The following is a 19,348-nucleotide window of genomic DNA, read 5'->3' on the forward strand; positions in this document are numbered from 1 at the left end:
AGTGTGGAGGATTTCACTCCTGCCTTTCTGCAACATATTCAACCCTCCCTGGAGACGCCTCCCTCCACTCTGGATTCAATACATTTTGTGAACAGATGGACCCATTCAGCCAGCATTGAGCATTCCTGTCACATAGGTGAGGCACCTGGGGGAAGTCTAGTGTGTAGATCCTGATAGGGCAAACTGTTCAGGACCATCAAATGTCAAAGTGGTTCTGGGTGTGCCCAGAGGCAAAGCTTTAGGTGCTTTGTGAAACATCAGCTTCATCTTCAGTGACTTGAGGGTAAGACAGAAGCTGGGTGGGGGCTTGGGGGTGGGTTGTAAATATATTGGATTTTTGGCAACTCAGTCAATATAAAAGTCTTTATGTGGATCTACCTCAGTTATCTCATCTGTTTGCCAATAGGCTTCCCAGGCCCTACAAAACCAAATGGCCAGTTGTCACAGGCAGAACGTGGCCCTGTATTAATTTGGGGCTAAGTTTATCTATCTTTACACATTGAATTGCAGCAGAGAAATTGAGTTTAGATATTAGGAAAAACTCTCTCACTAGGAGGGTAGTAAAGCACTGGAACAGGCTCCCCAGAGAGGTGGTGGACTCTTCATCCTTGGAGGTTTTGAAGACCCAGGTCCCTTCCACCCCCACTTCCCTATTATTCTACTCTATGGGCAGGACTGCTGAAATCCCACTGGAAGAAGCTAAAGATCAATGTGAGGTAGGTAATAGACCCTGGCCTATAGAACATTACTTTTCGCAAGTGCATTTTTCCCAATGCCCCTTGGAAATCTTCATTAATCTTCTCAAAACCTAATGATTTTGTCTTTCACTCATAGATATCAAAGCTTTTCCTAATAATACTATGCAGCAGAGAGGGAAAGGATTGTGGAGGCAACTGCTAATCAGAGAATAAAAGATACAAACATCAAGTCTCTGAATGAGGAAACACAAGCACACAATACTCACATCAAGGAGTTTACTGATATTTCTCTTCAGGGATTTTCTGGCCTCCTTAGCACCTTCAGCAAGGGGGTTATTCACCTGGTCAAAACATGTGTTAACCTGTTCTTCCAGAGCCATAATTTCCTTCTTTACAGAGTTTTCCAAGTGATCCTGCTCAAGAAATTGATCCTGGAATACAAGAACCACATAGGACACATCACTGCACACCTAGCTCTGGGGATAACAGAAATATCTTCCAGACTTTCTTCCCTCTAGAGACTGCAAGGCAGACTCCTGTTGGTTCAACACCTCCCTAAGAGCATCTCAAGACTATCAGGGGGTGGAAACCTACCCAGTACTTGGTGTTCTTCAATATTTATCCAGGGCTCTATCATTGCGGCTTGTTGGGAAGCTGAGAGAAGGGGCAGGAAATCACTTGGCAATAAGGTGAATTACAGGGTGCAGAGGAATCCTGCAGAATCACTCTTTCTTTAGTTTTGGCCCTCAAAATATTCCACATACACACACACCAAAAGGGTCATTAGGGACACATTTTTCACCCTGTATCCAAAACACTTAATGTTGTATCCAAAATACTAAATGGTGAAGATAAGTCAATAGGGATTTGTTATTTACTCTCTCACACAATACAAGAACTAGGGGTCACAACATGAAACAAGTAGGTAGTCAGTTTAAAACTAACCAAAGGGAGTTCTTTTTCACACAGTGTGTAATTAAAATGTGGAACTTGTTGCCTCCAGATGCTGTCGAAGCTGAGAGTTTAGCTAGTTTCATAAAGGGATTGGACAAATTCTTGGAGGAAAGGTGCATCAGTAGCTATTGATAACAGGACTTAGGCATACGTCCCCTGAATCAGAACTTCAGGGGGCTTGTGAACTCTGGGGGGGGAGGGGTCTTATTGGTAGCATGGCTTGTCGGGTAGGTATGCCCTCCCCCCAACTCTCCTGCCACTACTTTGATGTTAAGCTATCAAGAAAGGGGGTTCAGTGGAGGTCTTCTTGGGAGGGCTTCTCAACAATGGTAGTACTGACTGGTTTCATGGGGCTCCTCCTCTCCTACACCCTGTCCACTCACCAACCAGATAGGTGATGGTGCGATGGTGGTCTTAACCCCACAGGCTTACTTGCAGCCTGCTTCAGGTGGGGGGAAACCCACATCCAAGTGGGCTCAGTCGGCTCTTGTCCTTCTGACCTTGATGCCTCAACCTTGTCTTTCAATCTCTTTGATTCTTTTCCTTTCTTTTCTTTTGTTTTCCTTAGAAGAAATATTCTCCTGGGGTGGAAAGAGAAGTGGAGCCACCCCCTTCTCCCCAGCCTCCAACAGGGAGCTGCAGTGCTTCCCCTGTTCTGCCTCCTACAGGGGACTGAAGTATTCCCCATGCTCTGCCTCCGGCAGGGGGCTCAAAAATTTCCCCTGCCCTGCTCACCACCGGCTGTGCCGCTCCTCTTCCCTGCGGAAGCCTCAGCACCTCTGATGGGCTGCCCACCTCCTCTCTTGTCCTCTGGCTCCCCCTCCCCGCAGGATCTGTCACGGCTTTTAAACTTCCACGCGGTGGTCAGTATGGCCACCGTGATTGGTCCAGCTGTTCCCTGCGTGGGGAACAGCTGATTAAACAGCCGGCATAATGTCAGCTTGTGCGGCTCCAGCCGTGGTCCCAGTTTCTGCACTGCTGGGCCAGCAGGAGGTAAGTTTTTCCTGTGGGGGGTCTGTTTCAGGGTTTTGGGACCCATGGAGCTCACCTTCACCCCTTTGAAAACCTATGGGGGTGTGTTGCTGCCACGGGCTGAATGAGAAAGGGGGCAGAAATTTCTAGCTTTTAGTCATTGAGTCCACTCTGGAGACAGCACTGAGACCCCGTGCATGAAAAGCAGAACCCTCCTTTTGCCACTGAGTGAATGGGAAGAAGAATCCCATTAGCTGTCAGCAGCCTAGAGTCTATAATACACAACTGAGCCATTCCTGCTCCACCCGCTAGAGCTGTGGTCTCCAAACTTTTTTGATTGCACACCCCTATCAGTAAAAAATTTTTGAGCATGCACCCCCAACATATATTTATATTCGTGCACTCCTATCATTAAAAAAGTTTTGAGCACGCACCCCCAATATATGTATATTTATATAAATATAAACAGAAGTTCTAATATTTCTTCCCGCACCGCAATGGATCATCTTGCGCACCCCACTTTGGAGGCAACTGCGCTAGAGGCCAGCCACAAATTTTACACACTAACCACCAAATTGTGGTTCTTTTGGAATGGATGTAATTGTTTTTCTAGATATAAGCAGGGAAGAAATGGGGAGAAAGAAGCTTCCAAATAAGCTGCTCCAGTGGGAAAATATATCTCCACTATTCTTCTGGTAGGGGTGAAAAAGATTGTTATATCCAAAGCAGTTCAGGACCTACCAAGATTTCAGGTGTCCACCTGAGGTTTTGAACCACTGAGAGAATGACCAGTGTCTCCCTCACATAATCCATTATCAGCTTCCTTTTCTCTTTCAGATAGATGCTCCGGACATAGTCTCTCAGCTTGGGTATCTCTGAAATAGCACAGAGCAATGGAGTTAGAAATCCATTGGAATATGTTCTTGCAATAGAATTCACATGGAGAACATTGACCTCAGGGAGCCTCCTGTAGGTGACACAAGGCTGGCTGAATGAGAAGGCAGGGTAGGCTGAAATCAAGAGCCCCAACCCTTGGAGTTATTTGTGTGTGTCAGAATCCCAAATAATTTGAATAAAGCTCAAGGTTTAAACACTTATAAAGAACAGCCTGCAGTGATGACCCCAGTTTAATTACCGCAGTGGCATCTGCTGGAGTTTGCAGAGGGCCTGAAAGGATTGCTCAGCATCGGAGTGGCCACATGCAAGGCCCACTGCTGTTGGGAGGACCTGCCAACACTAGCCCAACAGCGTGCGTGGGGAGGAACAGCACAACCTGCTTGGCAGACTCAGGCAGGGACTCCTGAATTAGTGCTGAGGGATCAGAAGCCCTGACACCATCTCTGCCACCTGAGGGGGTTAGGTACAGGGGACAACTGCTTAAACACCTGTTGCTCCTGCAGGAAAGAGGGCCTTGCTGCTGCTTTCAGTTGGGGAAAAGGGGTCTGGCCCCATGTGTCCTTAAACCAAGAAATGTGAGTGTTTAAGAACATTTAATTCGCTGTCCCAAATGTACAACCCTGACACTGAGAAACAAATCTCTGCTGGTGAGAAACCCCAGTTTGATCCCGAGGGAAAGTGAATGTGGCAATACTGCTCTTGCATTGGTTGTTTTTTTCTCCAGTTGTACATAGGCATAAGAGAGATTTTACATCACCTGACTCAGCCTCACTGAGATCCTTCTTATCCCAATATCCTTTGGCACTGACAGTGTAGACAAAATCCGTCTTGTTCAGAATCTCTGAGTCACTTGGCAGTTTTATCTAAAACACACAAGCACACGCGATTTACACAATGAAACCCGCCCGGCCCCAGGGAATTCTGCAGCAGTTTGTTAGAAATATTATTAAAAATGCATTATCAATAGCAGATTTAGGAAAAAAAACAAAAAAACACAGCTGCTACCCCTCCTTGTCTCCTTAATGGGAGAGGGAAGGGGGGGGTTGGAAATTGAAGGGAAAAACCAGTACTAAGGTATCACTCCCTCTCTGTCCTGCAAATTTACTATCTCTTTGTTACACTAAATCACACTTTCTTTCATGACCCCCACATTCCTAGGCTAAGATAAGAGCAAATGCCATTTCTGCCTTCAGGTTGAACCTTGAGTAACCTCGGACCCCATCTACGCACGCGTGATGACCTAATGCATATTAAGCCTACCCGCCCCGCATACTTAAGTAGTTAATTATAATGCACATGGGACGTATGAAGCGACATGTTTACATATATGTTTGTATGAACCGGAAATGAGTTGTAAAAATTCCTCCTTCTGCACACGTGGTCAGGAGAGAGGGGATAAAAGCCTGCTAATGATTGGGCCCGGGGGCAGAGTGATTGATCTTTTGTCTCTCTCTCTGACCCTATTTGCAAATATATACCTTTTGTGTTGCTAATAAAGTGTGTCTGTAGCTGAAAGTTTTTTTTTCCTCCTCCCGAGAAACGAACCACGATTTTTTTAATTCAACAAGTTCATAGTGCAAGCATCAGTTTAGTCAGTTGTGCATCTTAAGCCAACTTCACTCTTTATCAAACTCAACTCTGCTCCATAGTTTGCTTTCCAGTAGGGCTGTGTGAAGCTTCAGGTGCTACTTTGACTTGGAGGAGATTTGGCCCGATTCGGTGGCTGAATCTCTGAATCCGAATTGAATCAGGGGACCAATTCAAAGCTTTTGACTCTTTAGGAAAAAATTCAGAGAGCTTTGATGATTTGGGCAGTCCCCGGTAGGTGCGGGAGTTGGAACTGACTCTAGCTGGTAAGTACTAGGGGCAAGGGAGCGGGGCCTGGGGAGGCAGGGAGGGGACCATGGAGGAACCCCTGCCAGGACGCCTGGTGCTCCCACTCCTCCATCCTCCCTGACACCCACCAATGTCCCCAGCCTCCCCAATGGCTGCCCCCCCACTCCAGATTGGTGCTCACCTGGTGCTGCCGGGTGGGGGCGGTGATCCCCACTGTGCCCTTCCCCACGCTGCATTGAAGGCTCTGCTAAGAGCCTCCTGACCCCCCCACTCACTCCCCCAGGCCTCCCATAGGTGCCCTGCCCAGACTGGAGCCAACTCCAGCCCTTTAAGAAAAAAAAAATCAAGAAAAGCCCCAGGACTCACCTGTCCTGTGGTGGTTTCAGGGCTTTGGGGGCTCATTCACAGCCCCCCATATAGCATGGGGAAGGAGAGAGCAGTGGGATTGCTTCTGCCAGCAGAAGTGGTGAGCTTGGGTTTTTTTCTTCTCTTAAAGAGCTGGAGCTGGCCCAGGCTGGACACCAGTGACAGGGCTGGGGGAGTGAGGAGGGCATGGGGGGCTCATGCAGAGCCCCCCACATGCAGCATAGGGCAGTGGGGGGAAGTGGGGATCGTCCCCCACCTGGCAGCACCCAGTGAGCACAGTGGCTTTTTATTTAACAAGTTCTAGGAGCTGGGGCAGGCAGGACAGCTATTGCTGGGCTGGGAGAGTGGGTGGGGGATGGGCCTGGCTGATTCGGAGATTCAGAGATTTGGCAGCAGCTGAATCTCCAAATCAGATTCAGCCAAATCAGATTGGGACAGTGGACAGTGATTCAAATCACCAAATCGAACCTGAAGTGAATACTAGCCACTTCGCACAGGCCTACTTTATAGCGGATCCATCCAAGCCTGTGTCACTGCAAGTACTTCCTCCAGTGCAGCTTTCCCCTTACAAACCTCTCTGCTGCACCGACTTTCTATCTCATCTCTTTCTTCAGCAGGGTCTACAAATGGCATTTAATTCCTGGATATGCTATTTAGAACGGAGGGCATGACTGCTCTTCTGTCACTGGTATGACTGCAGCTTAAGCTGACACCCCCAAGATAGCTTCAAACTTGCTCGGGCAAGCAGTGCTGGCTACCACTAGCTACTTCAGTATAGAGCTCAGGGTGGGCTGCAGAGCCTCTTTTCCAGCTAGCCCATGCTTAGTCCCATGGTGAGGCAGCCACACAGCTAGCAGTCCTCAAGCTAGCTACTTGAAAGCTAGGTCTGTGTTGGAGTGACTTGGAGACCTATGAAGCAGGATTAGAAAGAAGGATCAGCTCCCTACATGGGAAAAGCAGGTCTTCTTTCAGAGGGGCCCAACAATCACTGTGGCACACCAAAGCAGTGTATCCAAAACACAAGGGAAATCAATGGACTATTCTAAGAAGAAAGGAAATGGCCTTGTCAAGTTTCCCATGGCTTTACTACAGATAATTACTGTGTAGCCCAGGCCTACAGGATGGGATTCCAGTTCTAACACACACTGAGGGACCTGTCCTGCATTTATTTCCATCAGTGGAGGATGGGATTCACCTCCAAGGAGGATTATTCTGCAGTGGTCCGGTCCTGCAGGTAGCAAATGAGGAAAGACAAGCCTGCAATTGAACTCCAACGAGCTTCGAGCATCAAGGACAATAAAATGTCCTTTTTCAGATATGTGGGGAGCCAGAGGAAAAGCAAGGGCAACATTGGACCCCTGCTGAACCAGATGGGGCAACTGACAACTGACGCCCAGGAAAAAGCCAACCTATTAAATAGGTACTTTGCGTCAGTCTTTCATCAATCCCATGGGACACCCATGCCTGCTATGGGACAAGGAGATCTGGGTGACGGGGATCCCCTACCCTCCATCAATGCTGACCTCGTGAAGGAACACCTTGAGAAGCTGGATACCTTCAAGTCAGCTGGCCCTGACAACCTGCACCCTAGGGTACTCAAGGAGCTGGCGAGCGTCATAGCCCAGCCCCTGGCACGGGTCTTCGAGAGCTCCTGGCGCTCTGGTGTAGTGCCCGAAGACTGGAAGAAGGCCAATGTGGTGCTGATCTTCATGAAATGGAGGAAAGTGGATCCTGCTAACTATAGGCCCATCAGCCTCATTTCTATCCCAGGGAAAATCTTAGAAAAGTTTATTAACGAGGCCATCCTAAATGGACTGGCTGACACCAACATCCTGAGGGATAGCCAGCATGGGTTTCTTGCGGGTAGGTCTTGCTTGACCAATCTCATTTTCTTCTATGATCAAGTGACCTATCACCTAAACAAGGGAGAAGAGATTGATCTCATATATCTTGACTTCAAAAAAGCCTTCAATCTGGTATCCCATGATCACCTCTTGGCGAAAGCTTTAGGTCCACCACGATCCACTGGCTGGAAAATTGGTGCCGTGGTCGGACCCAGAGGGTATTAATAGATGGAAGTCACTCATCATGGTGTCCTGTGACCAGTGGGGTCCCCAAGGCTCTGTCCTTGGACCCATATTGTTCAACATCTTCATTAATGATGTGGACATTGGAGTCAGGAGTGGACTGGCCAAGTTCCCCGAAGACACCAAACTTTGGGGCAAAGCATCCACGCCAGAAGATAGGCGGGTGATCCAGGCTGACCTGGACAGGCTCAGCAAATGGGCGGACGAGAACCTCATGGTGTTTAACACCGAAAAATGCAAGGTTCTCCACCTTGGGAGGAAAAACCTGCAGCACCCTTATAGGCTCGGCAGTGCTACGTTGGTTAGCACTACAGAAGAAAGAGACTTGGGGGTCATCATTGACCACAAGATGAACATGAGCCTGCAACGCGATGCTGCAGCTAGTAAAGCGACCAAAATGCTGGCGTGCATCCATAGATGCTTCTCAAGCAAATCCCGGGACGTCATTCTCCCCTTGTACTCGGCCTTGGGGAGGCCGCAGCTGGAGTACTGCGTCCAGTTTTGGGCTCCACAATTCAAAAAGGATGTGGAGAAGCTTGAGAGAGTCCAGAGGAGAGCCACGCGCATGATCAGAGGTCAGGAAAACAGACCTTATGATGACAGGCTGAGAGCCATGGGACTCTTTAGCCTGGAAAAGCGCAGGCTCGGGTGATCTGATGGCCACCTAGAAGTTTATCAGGGGTGACCACCAGGATCTGGGGGAACGTCTGTTCACCAGAGCGCCCCAAGGGATGACGAGGTCGAACGGTCACAAACTCCTGCAAGACCGTTTCAGGCTGGACATAAGGAAGAATTTCTTTCCTGTCCGAGCCCCCAAGGTCTGGAGCAGCCTGCCAGCGGAGGTGGTTCAAGCACCTACATTGAACACCTTCAAAAGCAAATTGGATGCTTATCTTGCTGGGATCCTATGACCCCAGCTGACTTCCTGCCCTTTGGGCAGGGGGCTGGACTCGATGATCTGAGGTCCCTTCCAGCCCTAATGTCTATGAAATCTATGAAATCTACTTGTCCAATCCCCTTTTAAGCCTGGTGAAATGATCAGCCTTTGCAATGACCTGTGGCAGTAATCTCCACTGGTTAGTGACATGCTGTCTGAAAAAACTCCCTTTGTTTTAAACTCACTCCCTAGGACAGTCCTTATCTCACCCTAGTTCTGGTGTGGTGAGAGATGGCAAACTGCAAAGCCCTATCCGCTTTTCCACCTCATTCCATATTTTTTAAGTCTGTCATTTCCCCTTCACTTGTCTTTTCTCTAACTTGAGAAATCACAACCTATGTAACCTCTCCATGCACACAAGCCTCTCCATGTCCCTGACCACCCTTGTCGCCCTTCTCTGGAACCAGAAACAGGCCAGGACAACCTGGCTTGGGTCCAAAGTGGGTCAGTGCTCCAACCAGGCTGCTGCAGCCATAGCTTTCCCTGCCCTCCTGCTGAAGTATGGGTAGAGTTTTCCACTAAACAGTCCCATCATGGGCAAAGCCCCCTTTCTCCAGAAAGCCACCAAACGGCCCCCTACAAAAGTGCCACTGAATCCCCTGGATGCATCTCACAGGCCATATGATGCTGACCCCTGGTTTAGAGGTTGGACAATGACAGCCAGATTTACATGCAGTATTCAAGGTGCAGGTGAACCCTGGGTTTAAACATTGTATATTGTTACCTTTAGCCTGTTCTTCATTCTTCTAACCCGTTCCTTTTTTACTTCTGCATTTCTGTCTAAAATGGCATCTTGTTTGCTCTCCAGAGGGATCTAGATTCAGAAAAGAAACAAACATTACAAGAGATATTCCCAGAAAAAAATACTAACATGCTTTAAGAGTTTCCTAGCTTGTAGGAACAGAAGAGAACTTCTAGTCCAGCTGCCAGCCTCATACAATCCAAGGCACATTGCCCAGTAATTTCTCATTGGCCCTAGAGGGAAAAGATTTTTCCTTTCACAATAAATAATTTCTTATATTTACAATAAGTGAGCACTGGACCAGGTTACCTAGAAAAATGGTGGAGTCTCTGTCACTGGAAGCTTTTGTGTGCAAGTTAAACACTCACTGAGATGGTTTGGACAGGCATGGTCCTGCCATAAGCAGGGGGTTTGACCAGATATGACATCCCGAGGCCCCTTGAAGCCCTGTTTTTCTCAGAATCTAAGTTTTCTAATAACCAGTACCTTTTGTCTTCACTGTGGCTTGGCACAGGTGGTGGATGCACCTGTGGGTGGAGTATTTTTGTCAGCAGTATCTGCCTGGTCTAAGCATGTGCTTAGGTGGTCTCAAACACTATACTGAGGATATAAAGGCAGCACATCACCGTCTTCCACTACAATTCCTTCTGCACCACAGAGTCCATAGTGTTTAGAGGAACATAAAGCAGAGGGGAAGGATGGCAAGTGAAACAATGTACCCAGAGACATCATCTCAAAGAGTTCCCCAGCTGCTGCTTTTTTTCTTTCTTCTAATGATGGGTACTTTGGGTGCTCTGCCACAGGCCATTACAAAGCAGAAGTCTAAGGAGGTCTTATTGTAGCATGGATTAATGGCCAGTGACAGCCAGAGAGACATCCAAAGCTGATAGCTGCATGGATACAAATACTTCCCCTAAGGGTTGTCTGGAATCCCACGATGCTGCCTTGCATAGATCATGAATAGACACATTTTTAAGACAAGCCACTGAAGTTGCAAAGGCCTGGCTGAAATCATACTATACTGCCGGGTACTGGTGCCTTATATAATTCATAATGTCATATACCTGGTGTGGTGCACCCCAGTGAAGAGTTTTTCTCCCAGCTCCCAATATTCACCCCTAACATATTGATGTAGAGGGCCAGTGAGGGGCACTCCTGTGCTGAGCCACCCACCTCACTGCACCTGACCACCTACCAAGCTCCAAATGCCTCCCCTGGGGCACCTCACATCTGGCCAACCTCTTCCAGGAGCACACCTGCAAGCCTGGGTAACCACTGCCACCACCCAGGGGTCTGGTCTGTATTCAGGCCCTGTGTCCTCCAGGATACACAGGACTTGTAGACCTCGAGGCTGCTTGACCCACTGCAAGAACTTGAGGTGCTTTCTTAAGCCTGAAGCAGAAAAAGTAGCCTCCCTTACTCATCCAAGCATAAGGAGCATAAAGGCATGCCCAATTCCTCTCCCAGCAAGTATTACTGAGCTTGTATAGTGGAGAGCTTTATTGGTTAAAGAGGGTAGGTTTGGGGAAGAATAACCCAGAGCAAACAGTATGGCTTGGTAGCCTTTTGTTACACTTCTACATTACAGTAAGCTATATTTCTAGGTAAGTTTCAGGTAAGTTACTCACAAGTATCATCCAGAGGCTGACTGAGCTTCCTCTGGAGGTAGGCAGTTCATTGTGTGTCAGTGAGTTTCAAGATGCCTCTCCTCCTACCCCCAAGATGGAGGTACTCTTAAATAACCTGTCTGACTTCACCTTCTCAGACAAATCAAAGACAGGTATTGCTTGAGGCTGACCAACCAATTTAAAAAGCATCATGGTAACCTAAGGGTGTGACATGGTTCAAGCCCCTGCCCACATGCCATGAGGTAATTGCTTAAAACAATAAAGGCCAGGTTCACTTTCCTTGTACCTGCTTTAAGCCACATAACCATAACCTGGGGTAACCAGACTGACAGACAGGTGAGGAGACAATGAAAAAGGGAAAAAAAATGCCTAATAAAAGAGACTGGGATGGAATTCTTCCACAACTTATATGTAGATGGCCACCAAATCCCGTTCAGCCATTTCTTCCCCAGGCTGAACAGTCCCAGATCTCTTACTTTTTATAAGGTTTTTTCTCCAGGCTCTTAATCGTTCTTGTGGTCCTTCTCTGGACCCTCTCAAGATTTTCCAGGTCTTTTTGAAGAGTGGCATCCAGAACTGGACACAGTACTCCAGCTGGGGTCTCATCAGCACCAAGTAGAGAGGAAGTAACACTTCCTTAGCCCTGCTTGCTACACATTGGCTAACACATTGCAGTGTGCTGTTAGCTCTGTTGACTACAGCATTGCACTGGTAGCTCATGTTCATCCTGTGATCAACCATAACCCTGAGGTTCCTTTCAGCCATCTTACTGGCCAAGACGTCTCCTCCTAACCTATATTCATGCTGCTGGTTACTTCTCCCCATTTATCCTTATTGAACTGCATCCAGTTTCACTCCACTCACCTTTGCAGCTTGTGTCCAGGTTCACTTGGATCCACATCATCTCCACTAGCATGACCACTTTTTCCCATAACTTAGTATTCTCTGCAAACTTGGCTAACGTGCTTTCCACGTCCTCATCTAAATTTTTGATAAAGATGTTAAACAGCACGGGGCCAAGAACTGAAACCTACAGGGTATTACTGGCTACCTCCCACCAAGATGATACAGGCTTATCCACTAACAGTCTCAGGATTTGACCCCTTAGCCAGTTCTCAACCCACCTGACTGTGGACTCTGCCAGCCCACAAACCTTTAGTTTTTTTTTATAACAGCATCATGGGAGACTATATCAAAGGGCTTTTTGAAATCCAAGTGTGGCAGGAAGCCACCTTTCTTTCTCCCCAAAATCTCTGTGCTGTGATGATGTGATTAGGATGGGCCCAGCAGATGATACACACCTTTACCCTATCTCTTTAGGTAACCTGAGATGGAGACATTCCTGAGGGGGAAACCTGCTCTCTCTGCCTACATGACTGGGATCAGCTACCGGGGGGAGGGGCTTCTACCTAGTGGGCTGGAGTCTGCCCAGCAGCTAGTGATGTATTTCAAATTGGTTGGCTAACAGCCAACAGGTGCTGGCTTCCATTGGACTGGGTGAATGAGGTCACAGGGGCTATATAAGTTAAGACTGCCCAGGAGGAGGGGGCAGCAGCCATGCAGGGGGCTCAGACTTAAAGAGGAGCTTGACCATCTGAAACTGGCTCTCTCCCCCATAACTCATGAGTGAGGAACGGCCTGCCTCTAGAGGGGATCGCCAACAGCCTCTGGACAATGCTTGTGGGCAAGCTACTCAAGATCTGATAGATATCAAGCTGGCAGTAACTCAGATGCGTGATCAAAAGGCTACCTCAGCCACACTGTTTGCTATTTAGGATTTCTAGGATATTGCTCTATCTTGTACCCTATTTTCACCCTACCCCTGTAATCAAGAAAGTTCTCCTTTGTGACCGGTGTAGGAGACTTCTTTGAGGGGTGGCCTAAATTATGCCTAAGAGGCCCCTTAGGTCTGCGGACTAAGGGAGACTTTCCTTGTTGGCCCCTGACTTGGGGAAGTGCCCCAAGTGCCTGTACTGGGTCGAGTACCCGTCGGACTATTAGGCCTGTGTTTCCCCAAGGACACAGGGCCAAGAGAGTCCCTTCTCGGGGTGGTGGCAGCTTACATTACCCCCAGGCTAGCGAGTGTGCTCCAGGAAGGGGGTCAGCCGGACGTGAGGCGCCCCCCCAGGGAGGCAGTCGGAGCCTGGAAGGTGGTTGGGCACAGTGAGGTGGGTGGCTCAATGCAGGAGCACCCCCTACTGGTGCACCACACCAATTATATGACATTATGAATTATATAAGACACCAGTACCCAGCAGTATAGTGTGATTTCAGCCAGGCCTTTGCAACTTCAGTGGCTTGTCTTAAAAATGTGTCTATTCATGATCTATGCAAAGCAGCAATGTGGGATTCCAGACAACCCTTAGGGGAAGTATTTGTATCCATGCAGCTATCAGCTTTGGATGTCTCTCTGGCTGTCACTGGCCATTAATCCATGCTACAATAAGACCTAGTTAGTGAATCAATCTCAGCATGAGTCAGCAGCATGAAACTGTCACAAAAAAGCAGATGCAGTTTGGAGTTGCATTTACAGGAGTATTGTGGGCAAGACATGGGAGGTGATAATACTGCTTACAGGGTACTGGTTAAGCCTGAGCTTCAGGGATGATCTGGACATTGTAGAGAAACTGGAGCAGAGCTGGAAGTCAGTTACAAAAGGTGATAAAGGGGTTAGAACCAGCCTTGTATGACTGCCTTATTAGGAAGAACTTTCTCACTAGAAGGGTAGTGAAAGGAACAGGCTGTCCAGGGCGGTTGTGGACTAGCCATCTTTGAAGGTTTTTAAGACCCAGCTAGACAAAGCCCTAGCTGGAATCATCTAGTTGGGGATGGTCCTGCTTGGAGCAGGGGTCGAACTAGATGCGACCTCTTGAGGTCCCTTCAACCCCCATTGTTTATGAGTCTATGTTTAGTGTGGAGAAAAGGAGACTGGCGGAGTAAGGGCACATGATAGCATCTAATAAATAAGTAAATAAGTAATACATTTCAAAGGCTGCCATCTGGAAGAGGTAGAACAGCTGTTATGCAAATACTCACTTTTTTCTGTCTTCGTTCCCTGAAAAAAAGTGAAAATGCCAACTTTAAACATAACTTGAAATGCCAACTTTGGCAAACTTTAAAAATTCCTTTTATTTAATCATCCTGAATAAATACCTGGATTGATGGGAAGGATGAGAGCACACCCAGGTCATAAGGTGGAAATAGAGCTTTATGTTCAAAGGTATTACTAGCCCAGACCCCTGGTTCATCTACCCCAGTAGCCCATCTGCAACAATGGACAGTACTAGATGCTTTAGGGGAAGGTGCAAGAAATCCTTTGGTAGGCAGTGACATAATACCCTGTTTCTAGCTAATCCCTTCACCTAAAGGTTGATTGATGCCCATCGGTGACAGGAGGGGAGATGCAGTCCCTGCATGTCCCCTGGACAGAGTGAAAATCCAAATATGCCCTGGTGTGTCTGCATATGTACAGTAACTCATGGATTAAATGCCAGAGGGAGATGGAGAGTTTGTCCTATGAAAGACAGAAAGACTTTGACTTTTAAGAGACGTTTATTCTGGGAAGGGTGACAAATGGTGGGCAGTAGAAATTATATACAGTTCGGTCCGAGGATCTGGGCCTAGAGGACAAGGTCTGGGTTTATGGCCTGCAAGGCCTGCCCACACACTTTAGACAAAAAAAAAACAACACAGAGAACAAAAGAAGTATTTATATATATACAGTTCATAGATTCATAGATTCATAGATGCTAGGGTCGGAAGGGACCTCAATAGATCATCGAGTCCGACCCCCTGCATAAGCAGGAAAGAGTGCTGGGCCTACATTACCCCAGCTAGATACACATCCAACCTTCGCTTGAAGACCCCCAGGGTAGGGGAGAGCACCACCTCCCTTGGGAGCCCGTTCCAGACCTTGGCCACTCGAACTGTGAAGAAGTTCCTCCTAATATCCAATCTAAATCTTCTCTCTTCTAGCTTGTGGCCATTATTTCTTGTAACCCCCGGGGGGGCCTTGGTGAATAAATACTCACCAATTCCCTTCTGTGCCCCCCTGATGAACTTATAGGCAGCCACCAGGTCGCCTCTCAACCTTCTCTTGCGGAGGCTGAAAAGGTCCAGTTTCTCTAGTCTCTCCTCGTAGGGCTTGGCCTGCAGGCCCTTAACCATACGAGTGGCCCTTCTCTGGACCCTCTCCAGATTATCCGCATCCTTCTTGAAGTGCGGCGCCCAGAATTGCACGCAGTACTCCAGCTGCAGTGTGACCAGCGCCCGATAGAGAGGAAGTATCACCTCCTTGGACCTATTTGTCATGCATCTGCTGATGCACGATAAAGTGCCATTGGCTTTTCTGATGGTTTCATCACACTGCCGACTCATGTTCATCCTGGAGTCCACTAGGACTCCAAGATCCCTTTCCACTTCCGTGCCACCCAGCAGGTCATTTCCTAGGCTGTAGGTGTGCTGGACATTTTTCCTCCCTAGATGCAGCACTTTGCATTTCTCCTTGTTGAACTGCATTCTGTTGTTTTCTGCCCACTTGTCTAACCTGTCCAGGTCTGCTTGCAGCTGCTCCCTGCCCTCCGACGTGTCCACTTCGCCCCATAGCTTAGTGTCATCTGCAAATTTGGACAGAGAACATTTCACTCCCTCATCCAAGTCACTGATGAAGACATTAAAGAGTCTTCACCATCCAGGACAACCTGTTTCTGCTGCATGACCTGCTCACGGCCATGAAGCTTTTTGGCCTGGTTGTCAGCTTGGTCTCCCTGGATTAGGAGAAGGCTCGAATAGCTCCAGCAGAGGGTCCAGCATGGTGCAGCGGTGCCACAGGGTCACCACCACCAGGTTGATGATGAGGACCTGGCTGCGGTAGGAGAGGGTGGGCACCAGTGCCAGTGCTGCAGGCTGGTCTCTACTCCCTCATAGATTTCATAGATTTCATAGACATTAGGGCTGGAAGGGACCTCAGGAGATCATCGAGTCCAGCCCCCTGCCCAGAGGGCAGGAAGTCAGCTGGGGTCATAGGATCCCAGCAAGATAAGCATCCAATTTACTCTTGAAGGTGTTCAATGTAGGTGCTTGAACCACCTCCGCTGGCAGACTGTTCCAGACCTTGGGGGCTCAGACAGGAAAGAAATTCTTCCTTATGTCCAGCCTGAAACGGTCTTGCAGGAGTTTGTGACCGTTCGACCTCATCATCCCTTGGGGCGCTCTGGTGAACAGACGTTCCCCCAGATCCTGGTGGAGCCCAAAACTGGACGCAGTACTCCAGCTGCGGCCTCACCAAGGCCGAGTACTAGGGGAGAATGACCAGGTCCTCCCCCCAGCAGGATTGTGTCGCTCTTGCCCCAGTTGATGCGGTCCGATGCAGCAAGCTCTTAGGTGCATTGGCAGTTCACCAGGGCCTGCACATCCTCCTGGCTGCCCAGAAAGACTGTCACATAATCCGTGTATGCCATCAGCCGGATCGGGGGTCGGTGGTCGGGCCCAGTGCCAGTGTCAGGGCTAAGTCGGTTAAGCAACATCGCAGAGCATGCAGCAGTGGTTTGAAGGCCAGTGCGTACAGCATGCCCAAGAGGGGGCAGCCCTGGTATAGCTGCGACACACCAGGAATGGGGAGCACAGCATGCCGTTCACCTTGAGCAGGCTGCAGACGTTGTGGTACAGGACCCAGAGGGCTGTGATGAAAAGAGGCCTGAAGCCAAATGCCTCGAGGGTGCTGAATAGGTACCAGTGGTTGACATGATTGAAGGCCTTCTCCTAATCCAGGGAGACCAAGCTGACAACAAGGCCAAAAAGCTTCATGGCCGTGAGCAGGTCACGCAGCAGAAACAGGTTGTCCTGGATGGTCCTGCCCAGGACACAGTAGCTCTACTCCGGCCTGATGACGGAGGCCATGATGGTGCAGAGACAGTTCACCAGTGCCTTCACCAGGATCTTATAGTAAGTGCACAGAAGGGAGATGGGCCGCCAGTTCTTAAGGCAGCTGAGGTCCCCCTTCTTAGGCAGCAAGGTGAGCACTGCCCAGTGGCAGCTGGTCAGCAGGGTCCCTTCAGTGAGGGTCTCATGGAAAACATGGAGGAGGCTGGGCCCAAGGAGAGGCCAGAAGGCTTTGCAAAATTCCATGGGCAGTCCATCAAGGCCCAGGGCCCTGCCCGAGGAAAGTCCCCCCACAGCAGCCTCAAGTTCTGCCAGGGAGAATTCATGCTCCAGGGTCTCGACCTGCAAAGCACTGAGGCATGGCAGGTCCTTATGCAGCTGCTGACTGGCCTCCAGACAAATGGGGTCAACCGCAAACAAGTCCCAATAAAAAGCTATGGCATGCCCCCGCACTTCGCCTGGGTCTGTGAGCAGCCATTCCTTTGGGGTCTTGAGATGGTCCAACGTTTTTGCCACAGCCCATCGCCTGTCCAGGCCAAAGAAGAAGGTGGTAGGGGTGTCGGCCTCTGCCAGCTCCTGGCAGCAGGCACAAACCCACACATCGCGGGCTGCACCCTCCGTCAGCTCCCGCAGGCATTTCTTGCGGGACCAGAGGCTCTCGAGGAGTGCCACATCATTACCTGCACAGAGCAGGGCTGCCTCAAGCTCTGCCACATCCTCCTGCAGCTCCTGGGTGCAGCGGCGGATCTTGCTTGCTGCCAGCTGGCAGAATGCCCAAATCTGGGTCTTCCCCATGTCCCAACACAGCTGCCAGGAGGGGTAGTCTGCTCGCGCAGCCTCCCAGCTCCTCCAGAGTGGGCAAAGCAATCCCCAAAGTGGGTGTCCTGTATCAGGCTGATGTTGAGGCACCAGTAATGGGCCTGCCTGCATGATCTACCAGGCAGGCTCAGTTCACAGCATACCAGGGCATGGTCCAAAAAGCCCGACAGGATGATGCGGCTGCTGTGTAGTAACAGCAGGTGGTGCTGGGCGAAGTAAACGTGGTCAAGGCAAGCCATGGTGATCCCACTGGCACTCATCTTTGCCCAGGTGTATTGGCATGCGTCAGTGTGGAGGACCCGCCAGGCATTGATGAGATCCGCCTCCTCCAGCACGGTCTGCCGCTTGTGGGCTGAAGGCAGGTGCAGCTCTGGCCCCGTCCGGTCTGGCAGCACATTGACGTTGCAATTGAAATCCCCACCCACGAGGAGCAGGTCATTGTTCTCACTGGCGTCACGCAGGAGGTCCCCCATGGTGTCTAGGAATGCTACCCTCTCTCTCCCATCAGGGTGCATAGATGTTGACGAGGAGCAAGCTCTGGTGTGCCAGGGCAAAGTGGATGGTCAGCAGCCGGCCAGGGACAACCTCTCATGCCACCGCCAAGTCATACTGCAGCTTCGGCGAGAAGAGGGTTGCCACTCCTGCACTGAGGTTGATGCTGTGGCTCAAAAATAAGCAGTCTCTCCAGGCAGCGTGCCAGTGAGCTTGAACATACATGTCACTGTGCATCTCCTGGGGGAAGGTGATCACCAGCTGCTTTTGCTGCAAGCCCTCCAGGACAGCTGTCCACTTCACCGGGTCTCTGAAGCTGTTGTTGTTTAGCAAGGCAATGGTGGTAACTGCCATGAGCAGGAGAAGAGAGAGGAAGGGTAGGCAGGGTACCAACGGAAGAGAAGGTGACAGAGCCGGGCAAAAACCACAGAGACAGGGGAAGACCTATTCTTGCCCAACCCTATTCCATGGGCCCGCCTTGGCCCCACACCTCCATCATCTGGGTCACCAGCTTCTCAAGCCAGAAGGCATGTTGACGCGTGCCCAGGTCCCTGCGCATGAGCCTCACCACGTCACTAGCGGCACAGACAAATTGCACAGGGTCCGGGCACGATTGCTGGATACTCTCTGCCACATTCCTCTGGCCCTTGGTTTGGTCTAAGAGGTTGAGGAGGCCTCCATAGCTGGGGGCCATCCAGAGCGAGTTCTCCAGCAGAAGCTGGATGTTGCCAACCGAGAACCGGTGGGACTGTACTCCGGGAAGGGACCTCCTGGTGAGACCAGTGAAGATGCCCTCAATGGCCAGCTTGCAGCACTTGGAGGGCAGGAACTCCATCTCCTCATTGGCCTCGGTGGACAGGGGAGTGGGTGGAGGTGTGGCAGGACCCTCTGCTGTCTCCCGTGCCTGATGCTGGGGAGGCAGGCACTCTCTCTCTGCCTTGCCACTCACAAGCCCCACGAGCTGGGATGGAGGCGAAGGGTTGCCAGATGTTGCTGGGACAACCTCAGTCATGGTCTGAGGGAGCGGGGTTTCTGGGGGG

General features: G+C 49.8%; 1 protein-coding gene across 1 annotated transcript in view; it reads right to left on the reverse strand.

Annotated features, from left to right (window-relative positions):
- The window catches only part of LOC149875737 (nuclear GTPase SLIP-GC-like), a 61,459-nt gene that overhangs the window by 16,550 nt on the left and 25,561 nt on the right, over positions 1–19,348 (reverse strand). The window contains exons 9-13 of the mRNA XM_090031133.1: positions 14,154–14,172; positions 9,472–9,561; positions 4,279–4,384; positions 3,366–3,499; positions 965–1,129 (exon numbers count right to left, since the gene is read on the reverse strand). Of these exons, the coding sequence (XP_089887259.1) occupies positions 965–1,129; positions 3,366–3,499; positions 4,279–4,384; positions 9,472–9,561; positions 14,154–14,172 (514 nt within the window). The remainder of the gene's footprint in view (positions 1–964; positions 1,130–3,365; positions 3,500–4,278; positions 4,385–9,471; positions 9,562–14,153; positions 14,173–19,348) is intronic.

Source organism: Crocodylus siamensis, chromosome 1 (genome assembly GCF_052110815.1).
Source record: "Crocodylus siamensis isolate JL-2025a chromosome 1, ASM5211081v1, whole genome shotgun sequence".
NCBI lineage: Eukaryota > Metazoa > Chordata > Crocodylia > Crocodylidae > Crocodylus > Crocodylus siamensis.